Raw genomic sequence first — 11,100 nt, 5'->3', positions numbered from 1 at the left:
GGCCATGGGACTGAGAGTGGGCGGGGGGAGGCCCACAGTAGTAGCTAGTGCAGAATGGGGGTACACAGACGCTCAGACACAGTCTGAGCACGTGGAGGTGGCCTGCCTTGGCGGCACTAGACATCAAGCTTGGCAGACTGTGGGAGAGAGTAATAAAACCTACACAGGAGGCGAGGAAGATATTGATGGGAGCATCTTATACCATGACAAACAGCAACAAACAGCATGGGTGGGAGTTATGAAACATTGGGCTAGAAGAGTGCCAAAGTTGAAAAGGTCTCAGGAAAAGGTTTGTTTTGTTTATTTCTGTAGCAACTAATCAGAAAAAGCAATAGGTAAGAGAAGCAGCAACAGTGGCGGAATTGGGCATCAACCTAGATACAGAGAAGGGGAAGAAAGCTGAGTTCGGGATGCCCCAGAGGCAGAAGCACACGACTGTTATGCACAAATGTGGATGCACACACTGCTCATCAGGGAATTCCTTGTCTTTGTACTGAGCTTGAGGGAGCTTAAATGACTAGAAGACAGCAAGTAGAAAAGGCAGGCATAAAAACAAAGAGCAACAATTCACTGAGGAACCAGCAACCTCAGAAATTCCACTATTTGTTAATTTTTCTATAAGAGGCCCAGCAGAAGAAACCATAATAAAAGAACTTTGTGGCCTTGCATTCTCATCAGTATGTACCTCCCCTTTTAGTGCAAAAACTTTGTTTCAGAATATTGCTGAGGAACAACAGCCTTCTTGCTCCCTGGCTGTCTGGTTCATGGTGGGGACACATCTCTTCCCAGGGCTGACTCCCATGGTCATGTCTGGATGATAAGACACACAGTCATTCATTTTTTAAAAAAAAATCATCACAGAATCTCCTCTTTTTGGGGGGAGGCTACTGCAAACTCAGGGAACTCTCCAGATAACCTGCGTATTTGAATTGGCGATTGCTCTCACTGCGCTTCCCTGTGGGACAGGCTGCTGGGGGGAGATCGGGTGGTAAGGGCCAGGCACACAGCACTTCTTCATCACTGCATTTACAGATAGGAAATGGGACATAGCTTTCTTCCCACGATGAGCCGGTATTTTTATATATTACTCAAAAAAGAGAAATCTGTAAACTTAGACCAGTTTATTCCAAAGTCACATCATCTGATGCTTTTCAGAAATACTTCTAGAAAATGACAACTGTAGGCCTGCTTTACGATGTGCATACTGTGTGCTTATGTGGGCAGGGGAGGGGAGGGTATACAAGAAAATGAGTTTGCATTCCATAGAGCCAACCCGGTTATATCAAATGTTGACTATTGATTCAGAGTGTGACATCTAGAAGCCATATTCCAAATAATTAAGAGTTAATGCCATTACCGATGTACTCAGAAGACTTTGGTGTGAGTTCCTATTCTACCTCTCACTGGCTTTCTGTGTCCATCTCCACACCAACAAGAGCCTGAGGGTAGAGAACTGTCTCATTTCTAATTATTGCTGCTCAGAGAGTGCCTACAACACAGGCACTCCACAAATGCTTGTTCATTGAATATATTATGTTGATCCACATTTCCACAGATTTTTGGTAAAAAAAATAGTGATCTAATATTACAATTTAATAGGGTTCAACCTAATGTTTCCACTCTCATTTTGCCCATATACTGTGTGGATTTGCTTTTCCCTAAATGCTCTCATGTTTCTTTGTCCTACTTTTTGATTGGAAAGCCCTTGCTCCTATCCCATATCTACCATATTCCTTTCCTGAATGGCCTTGTTAATCACTCATTCCCATGCTCACCCAGCATTTGCTAGCTAGTATCTCAGTGTGTCTTCCTCTGAATTATAGGCATCATGTATTTCCCCTGTGCCTACATAAATATTTATCATAATGTTGAATTACTTATCTGAGGATAAGTCACTAATGCTCTGAACCCCAGTTTCCTTCCTAGAGAAAGAAGATAATCCCTGCCTAGCCAACATAACAGAATTGTTAAGAGTTAACATATGAGGGCTTAAAATGATTAATAGTAAAGCCTCCAGGTTGTTCTTCCTATGGGGATGTTTGAAAATGTTAAGTGCTAGTGATAGGCAATTTGTTTTCAGCTCAGTCTCAAGGAGAAATTGACTCTTCCCAGACAGAAAATTTCAAAAGCCTCATGCAGTTGACAGAATGAAAAGAGAATGTTGATCACACAGGGAGAACCCATAGTCAGTGAGAACACAGACACAGAGTCCTCATGTTAAAGAGAGACCGAGAACTGCCACATGGCACAGCCATTCCCTTTGACTAGTAACACAGGCACACAGCACTTGACAGAGTGCACTGAAAGAAAACAAAGGCTGCATTTGAAAGCAACCTAAAGACTGTGCTAAAAAAAAAAAAAAAGACTGTACTGTGTGCACAAACGAGAAACTTTTGGGGGAATGATTAAAAGAGCATTGAAGCAAGGAGAGGGGAGGAGGTATGGATGGAAGCAAGGAGGCTGATGTGAGGGCTAAGAATAGCACGGGACACATGAGAGAGGATCGTAAGTACTGAGAGAAGATTCTAGACTAGATGAGATGGGGCAGATCACTCCCTTCGGCACACTAGTTAAGGGATATTTCTTGGTTCCTAATAAGGGGAAACTAGAGACTAATAATAAATGTGCAACTTCTGGCAAGTTTCTAAATCTTACTTCAAAAAACTGGTACTAATAGTTCCTATATTATAGAGCTGATATAGATATTAAATGAGATATTGAACATAAATACACTTACAAAGTTCTCAGCATATAGGAAGTATATAATACACACTAGCTCTTATTATTTAATATTGTTTGGGAAACTATATATGGTTAGTCGTGCTCAAGTAATCCTTTTACTATCTTCATGAGCTCGCCAGTTGAAAAACCCCTCAGAAGGAGTCCTGAATAAAGTACTTGACCTATTACAAGCAAAATCAGGAAGCTGAATGCCTTAAGGCAACAGTATCCACAGACAGTTCTGTGATGATGGAAACATTCTCCATCTGCACCATTCAACACAGCAACCGCTAGCCACGTGAAGCTATTGGGCATTTGAAAGTGCTGCTAAGGAAGCAAATTTTATTAATTTAATTAATTTAAACTTAAATGGACACATACCATATTGGACAGTGTTGCCTTACATCACCCCCATACACACCAAAAGACATTGTGTAGAAAGTCATTGTGGCCTAGTGGGGCTCTGGGTCAGATGACCTGGGTCTGAATCCTGACTACCTTTTAGAAGCTAAATTATGTTGGGCAAGTAACTCAACCTCCTATGCCTCAGTTTCAACCTTACTAATGCAAAGTTGGCAACAGTATCTATTTTACTGGCTTATGAGGATTAAATGAGAGGATTCATAAAAAAGTGGTTCTCAAAGTTTAGCATGCATCAGAATCACCTGGAAGGCTAAGACACTGATTGATAGCTTCATCCCCCAAATTTTTAATTCTGTAGGTCTGAGGTAGAGCTAGAGAATCTGCATTCTCAGTGAGTACCCAGGTGATACTCATGTTGCTGGTGTGGGAACCACACTTGGAAAAACACTGTTATGAGACTTTAGTATGGGGCCTGATACATAGTGAGAACTCAATAGTGTTAATTATTGTTTTATGATAAGCATCTTTATGGTATACATCAGGAGGGTTTCTGGAAGAAAATCACATTTATTAGAAATCTCTAGCCCAGTTTCTGATATTTCTTTGATAAATGTTTATGAGGCACCTAGAAAGGGCAAGATACCCCCACTGTGTTCTGAATGACCAGTGGTCAAAGTAGGTCTGAAGTAGCGTTAGTCAGTAGGTGGAGCTACACAGCACCAAACTACCTGACCATCACTACTACCATCTGGAGTATTTGTCACCATTTCAACTCTCCGCAAAGCGTACGGAAAAGAACAATTGAAATCACCTTTTGACGTGAACCACAGATTTCTCTCTGATCCTTCACCTCTACTGGAAATATTGTGAGTGGCCTGTAAATGATAAATGGAAGGGATGTGAAAATAGATCTAGGTTCCAGCCTGGTTCTTTTATCAGCTTCCTCAGATCACTGGGTGTGATGGTAATTTTATGTGTCAACTTGACTGGGTTAAGGGATACCCAGATAGCTGGTAAAACATTACTCTGGGTGTGTCTGTGAGGGTGTTTCTGGAACAGACTAGCATTTGAATTAGTAGACTGAGTAAAGAAGATCCACCTCATCAATGTGGGTGGCTGTCATCCAATCAGTTGAGGGCCCAAATAGAAGAAAATGAAAGGGCAGATTTGCTCCTTTCTTGAGCTGGGACACTCACCTTCTCCTGCCCTGGAATTTATGAGCTCCTGGTTCTTTGGCCTTCAGACTCTGGGACTTACTCAGGTTCTTAGGCTTTTGGCCTCGGACTGAGAGTTACATTATTGACTCCCCTGGTTCTTCAGCATTTGGGCTTGGACTGAATTTACACTATCAGCTTTCCTGGGTCTTCAGCTTAAGACAGCATATCATGGGATTTCTCAGCCTCCACAACTGCGAGCCAATTCCCCTAAGAAATCCGCTCTTATACCTCTATCTATATCCTATTGGTTCTGGAGAGTCATGACTAATATTATGGGCCAATTTTGGAGTTGTGCACTCAGGTCACTTTCAAAGAATAACAACAGGATGCACGCAAATCCAACCTCGCCAGTGCAGTCTTTGCTCCTTAGAAGTTATCACAAGTTATCTGTTTTTCTCCTCTAAGATTCTTTCCATAGTACCTTTAGTTCTTTGGAGGAAAGGTGTTGCAAGGGAGTAAAAACCACACAGACAGATACACAGACAATTGGTTTGATCCACCTTTAATTTTGTCACTTTCCAGTATTCATAATCCTTTCAAAGTTTCTTTTGAAAGGGGGACAAAAAAAGAGTCTTGTAAGAAATATGCTCAAAGAGGCTCTAGGACTATAGACATCCCATTCCAAGATAAGATCCAAAAGGCAAAATGTTTCCTTTTCCCACCATCCAGGTTAGCTTCAAAAATCCTAAAAAGGGTCTTTTAATTTGGATTCTGAGATGCAATGTTTTGTGGTTTTGTGGATTTATATCTGTTCTGATACAAGTACCATGCTACTTCCTTCCCTTAAAGAAACATGAGCCAGGCATAGTGACTCACACCTGTAATTCCAGCCCTTTGGGAGAATGAGGTGGGAGGATTGCTTGAGGCCAGGAGTTCAAGACTAACCTGGGCAACACAGCAAGACTCCATCTCTACAAAAAATAAAAAAAATCAGCTGGGTGTGGTGGCACACTCCTGTAGTCCCGGCTACTCAGGAGGCTAAGGTGGGAAGACTGCTTGAGTTCAAGCATTCAAGGTTACAGTGAGCTATGACTGGGTTACTGAACTCCAGCCTAGGTGACAGAGTGAGACCCTGTCTCTTAAAACAAAAAGAAAAAAAACATAACTTAAAATTCTTTGCTCATCATGGTACTTACTGGCAAAAAATTTACAAGCTTTTCCGTCACAACATCAATCTTACTAACAGGTCCTGGTGTGTAAGTCTGGATTATCATTTGCAGGTGTGAGAAATGGAAGTGCAAAAAAGCTAGATTTTAGGGTGACTTGTTATTACTTAGAGAGAGGTAAAGGCGAGATGAGAAGCTACCACTCATTGGGAATATTTCATTGGTTAGCCCTCACTACTATTGTAGTCTGGTAGGATATATTTTGAACTGTCTCTGCAACAAGTGGAAGAGAGAACTTTGGACCTGCCTTGGGGATTTTTGATAGGAAAATGTGACCAAGGTTGGATGAATCCAGATTTAAAGCAGGCAGCTATTGGCTGAGTTGTTGATATAAACAAAATCAGTAGTTCCAGTCGTGTATTTCCAATACCCACTTTCAAAATCAGGATGTTTGGAGGCTTGAGAATGCTGCCTTTCAAGGTTTTGTGCTGAAGAAGAAAGCATCACTCTTAGGAATAAGGAGTAAAGGTTTTACTCTTGGATTTGCTTCTTACTTATTGAGTGATATTCTACAAGCTAATTGTACTCTCTGAGCCTCACTTTCCTCATGTGTAAATTGGCAATAATTCTCCTATATATTTCACAGAGAGTTGATGAGACTAAACTGAAATGAATGTAAGGAGTGCTTATTAAGAACATAATTCAGGGACTTGGGCTCTTGTACAATAAATAAATCAAGTTGAAATAATGCAACCTCCTTAGAAGATCATATCCCAAACCTCTAAATTAAAAAAACAAGTACTTGTCACAAGAGTCAGTGTGGTCTCTTGGAAAACAAGTTAAGCAGCTTAAATACATTAAAGCAGGCACCATCTCAGTGATAAATGAACTGTAAAAATGAACTTATTTTTATAAGCTCTGAATACAAACTGGATCAAATGGCATCTCAAGGATTATAAGTCTAAGACCTTTACATATTGCTTTTTAAAAGGGTTGGGATAGATAAGTGAGCACCTGTTACAGTAGGTACGCCAGAGAGCACAAATGATACACTATTTCCCAAATTACTGCTCACCTCAATCACATTTGTGTAGACATATTCAGGCCAACGAGTGTGCCTCAAATAATCAGAGATTCAGACAGCTATGCCTTGATTTTTTTTTTCTCATCGCAGCATTTTGTTGATGAGATTTAGAACATTATACTATTTGAAAGCTATAAAACATTCATCACATGAGGCCAATAATCAGCTACACCAAATTAAATGTCCCCAAACTATAATTTTTTGCTTCTGGAGAAAGTTGCCTTCATCGAAGTGCACAGACTGTGAGACCTGAAAGCCTTTTGGAGATCAGTTGAAACTTCCTATAAAAACCCCACCAATTTCTTCACCTCCTGGCACACGGGGTATGCTAATTCTCTGGCTTTTGCAGACCCAACTTGTAAAACCTTCTCTAAATAGTCCTGGTCCATCTTCAGTTTTTCAATTTCGCTCCTAATTGGAGCAAATTTCTCAATCACAGCATCTGCCACCACCAGCTTGTAGCGAGCAGTGTCCAGACCGGCGCTGCGGCGGACCACCTCCTCCACCGACAGCCCCGTCACTGCGGCGTGGACGGCGACCATGTTGGAGACGCCCCCTCGGCTGGCCGGGTCGTAGGTGACCTCCGAGGTGAAGTCGGTCACCGCCTTGCGGAATTTCTGCACTATCTCCTCGGGGCTGTCTGTTATTCCGATGGTGGCCAGTTTGTCAGGGTCTGATTTGGACATTTTGGCAGATGGGTCACGGAGGGATTTCACCTTCTTCATCGGTGCTAGGTAAAAACACCAACACACACATACCAAAAGCAAAAACAAAACAAAACAAACAAATCGCCAGGAATGTTACTGTCTAGATCTTAAAAATGCCCAAGAATGCCCAATGACTATTATTTTTCTCTGATTACACAGATAGCAAATATTGTGAAAATTTCGAGTAATTTACATGAGCATGGAAGTAAAGGTCATTTCAAATATGGTTAACATTGTTGATATTTTCAGCATCTTTTAATACATATATCCATATAAAAATGTATAATCTTACACAACTAAAATCGTATCATCATACGTTTCTGCTGTGTGCACCTTTTTAGAAAGTACTGTTTATTTCTTTCCTCGTCCTCTCTTTCCTCTCTTTTCTTCCCTACTAGTTAATCACTCCCTGCTCACAACCCCTGCCCTTCCTGCCCCCCACCTGATTTTAAGAATCTGTGGCAACCCTTCCATTCTTTACCCAGAATTATATAAGTAATATACCAACACACTCGCGCACACACACACAACCTGTTTATTGCTCTGACAGAATCAAGATGTTAAGCTGTGCTTCAAACCAATGTTATTAATAATTACCTATTTTATGGCTATTACAGAGGCATATAAAATTGAAATGCGGGCAGGGGGAAATAGGTAAAACAGTAATAGGGTAATACATTAAAATATTACTTATTGCTAAAAGAAGGTTGATTTCAATGCATGGGGTGCCCTGAATTTATGTGTGTGAACTGTTGGAATAACTTAGAAATTTACACCTGCCTTACATTTCTAAAGTGATACTAGGCACATGTTACACTCCTTTACAATGCTGTCAGCTTAATAAATATGGACAGTAGTTAGGACATACGATTTACAATCATAAGTTGGCTACTTACTCAGAATGGACTTGGGCACTGGAAAGAACTCCCCATACTTCTTGTTGAAACCTTGTGCTAGATCTTGAGCTAGTTCCATGTGCTGGACTTGATCCTCACCGACGGGAACGTGTGTGGATCTTTAATAAAAGACAAAAAAATGCAGAAAGGCTCCTTCTTAGACAGAAGTGATATCACAAGCAGCTGCAATTCCTGTGCCTATTTCATTGGTGGTGTTCAACAAATGTTCACCAACTACAGAGAGAATGTTGAGACCCAAGTCTTTATCCATGTATCAGACAAATGCCAAAGAGATGTTTGTCTAGTCTAGTTGTGTTTCTTCCACAGCAGAGAAATACAGCCATCAACACCAGCATGACAGGATCTTGCTGGGAGGGAGGAACGGGATCTTACATAGCAGATGCTCTAAGCATAATTGTATTTTAAAACCATTCCATGTTCCCTCACCCAGTCAGCACACATTATCCCAGCCTTGGCCAGATGCTTTTTACCTCAGATGCTGTGGCTCACACTTGAAAGGCGCCCTACCCCACTCTTCAAATCAAAGGTGGCAGAAAGCTCTTGAGGCGAGAGTTTTTCCTCCCTGACAAACAGGGAGTAATTCAAGATTTTTTGGAATATGCTTCTTCATTTTCAAGTAAATTGCAATCACTGGACAGTTAATATGCCACAGGGAACTTTAACAAAACCTTTAGGTATAATGTAGATGTATCTCAAAAACAATGTGGAATGAAAAAAGGCAAATTGCAGAAAACATGAAGAGTACACAGACATTGATGTAAATTTTAAAAGTACATATGAAAATGTAACATATTATTTACAGATGCACATATCTGTAATAATAAGCATAAAAAATACTGAAAGCTCCTCCCCAAATTCATAACCGTAGCTGCTTCTAGAGAACAAAGGAAGGAAATAGATCTGAGGAAAGGAACAGAGGAGACCTGAACTTTATCTGTAATACTTTATTTTATTAAAAATGAAGATGTGAACAAAAAAATCAGAATATAGGGACTCTATTTATAATGATTTAACCCCATATATAAAGTTTGCAGTGTTAGATCATGATGTGGTACGTCAAATAAGGAAAGACCATTTTAGAGAAGTCTTGATGGGGAAAACTATACTGAAGTGTTATTGTGGGACAAATCAGGTGATTTTAAGTATTTAATGCTTGACTGTTCAATATTTGATAATATAGATAACAAAGTACTGAGGTTTCTTGATCAAGGAAGTTTAACACATTGACTGCCACACTAGAAAAAAAAAATTTTTTTCTTTTCCTTGGGGCCATGGTGTTTTATTACAAAAATAGAATAAAAACTTCAAAACCAAAATGATCCTTTTTTAATTTAATGAAAATTTTGTTATCTTTTATTGTTTCCTGTGTATGAGTTATACGCAACTTGAAAAATGGTTCACACTGCTTCCAAGGTAAAGAGACGTGTGAGTTACATATGCTTCACGAGGCCGAGGGCTCAAAACTAGCGGAGTTAACTACAACTCACATGGCAGTTAATGTGCTAATAATGTCCTGTGAAAGAAGGAGCTAGTTTTTACAGGCAAGTACCCTTTCTAAGCCTTCATTTCCTCTTTAAAATGGGGACTGTAATGGTGCTTACCTCATATGGCTGCTTTGAGGATTACCAAGCATAGTACTTGACAGTAAAAGCTCCATAAATGCTAACTTTGATACAAATATTCGTTAATATCTGACATGATGAAGGACAAAATGGTAGAAGAAAGATACTTTAAGGGACCTTGACTTAAGGTACACTGTCACTTGCTTCAAACAGTATCAATTTCCTTTTTAATTAATAGTTGTCACACCATAAACACAAATATCAACGCATAATCCTAGAGATAGTCACAGCAATCCTGGTATGGGTTTTATTATTATTATATTATTTACAGATGCATATATCTATAATAATAAGTATAAAAAATACTGGAAGCTCCTCCCCATACTTGAAACTAATGGTTCACATACCTGATTAGGTAATTCAACAATATAAATGGTATGTTATAGGAATTCTGAGAGTTCTTTTAATTTAAGCAAAACAGGGACAGAACAGTGAATGGAAAGGCAAAATGCAAGGACGATGACAGTGGATCCGGAAGTGGTTTCTCTTCGTCTAAGGTCAGTAAATGAATATACGAAATTCTACATAATGATCATTAGGACCATGTCCATTGCTCTCTTCCACACAGCCTGGAGCAGAAAGCCCCTGGCTCAGTGAGTGATAAAAACAAAAATGCTCCTTTTTATGTTTCCCTCAGTATCCGCAACCCTGCATGGTGCTCCTGAGATGGACATGCATATGCCCCACCTTCGTAAATGTCTCATCTTTGCGTGGACTTTCCCGCTCCTGCCTTGTCATTATAGTGAGGCTGACATGCAGAGGTCACCTTGACTCCCCCAAACCAAATTAGCCAGCAGAGCAGGTTAAAAAGCAATTACAGTAGCCCATAGGAAATCACAGTGGACTGCAAATAACACAGAAAAAACAATTACCATAATCAATACACTTTAAGCACATCAAAATGAATATTTCCATATGTCAAAATGGTTCCAGATTCAGAAAGCAACCAAACTAAACAGAAAACACATTTAGTTTTCATAATGTCTCTGCGTGCATCTTTGCCTCATGTCGGATCCTTGCCTCTTTTCTAACAATTCTGTGGGGTTTTGCTTTTTTAAAAAAAGGATTTAAAAAATTTTAATTTTTTTCACCTGGCCTATTGCTCCACTTGGCTTTTTCATCTGATTTTAGTTTGTTTGTTTCTAGTCTTCCCTCCCTGTGCTCCTGCTGCTCCTTTCACCTCCCATAATTTATCCTGGCCTTTACTTCTCTTCCACTGAGTTTACACTTTACATTAATTCAGCCTGTCTTTGATTTTACTCACTTATGGGGCTTATTCTCTTCACATTTTCAACCACTTTCCCCATAGTTTTCCTTTCACTTCAAATAATTTAGTGCTGTTCTTTTAAAATTTATACCCTAC

The 11,100-nt window shown here is 39.9% G+C and overlaps 1 protein-coding gene across 3 annotated transcripts in view; it reads right to left on the bottom strand.

Annotated features, from left to right (window-relative positions):
- Nucleotides 1–4,861: 4,861 nt before the first annotated feature.
- Nucleotides 4,862–11,100, bottom strand: part of WARS2 (tryptophanyl tRNA synthetase 2, mitochondrial) — an 86,824-nt gene continuing 80,585 nt past the window's right edge. For all 3 annotated transcript variants that reach the window (XM_069478897.1, XM_069478898.1, XM_069478899.1), the window contains 2 exons: nucleotides 8,095–8,213; nucleotides 4,862–7,221 (listed from right to left, as the gene is read on the bottom strand). In XM_069478897.1, the coding sequence (XP_069334998.1) occupies nucleotides 6,773–7,221; nucleotides 8,095–8,213 (568 nt within the window). In that variant the 3' untranslated portion in view covers nucleotides 4,862–6,772. The remainder of the gene's footprint in view (nucleotides 7,222–8,094; nucleotides 8,214–11,100) is intronic.

This window comes from Eulemur rufifrons, chromosome 8 (genome assembly GCF_041146395.1).
Source record: "Eulemur rufifrons isolate Redbay chromosome 8, OSU_ERuf_1, whole genome shotgun sequence".
NCBI classification, from domain to species: Eukaryota; Metazoa; Chordata; class Mammalia; order Primates; family Lemuridae; genus Eulemur; species Eulemur rufifrons.
Note: the sequence above shows the minus strand (reverse complement) of the source record. Positions and strands in the feature narration are given on the sequence as shown.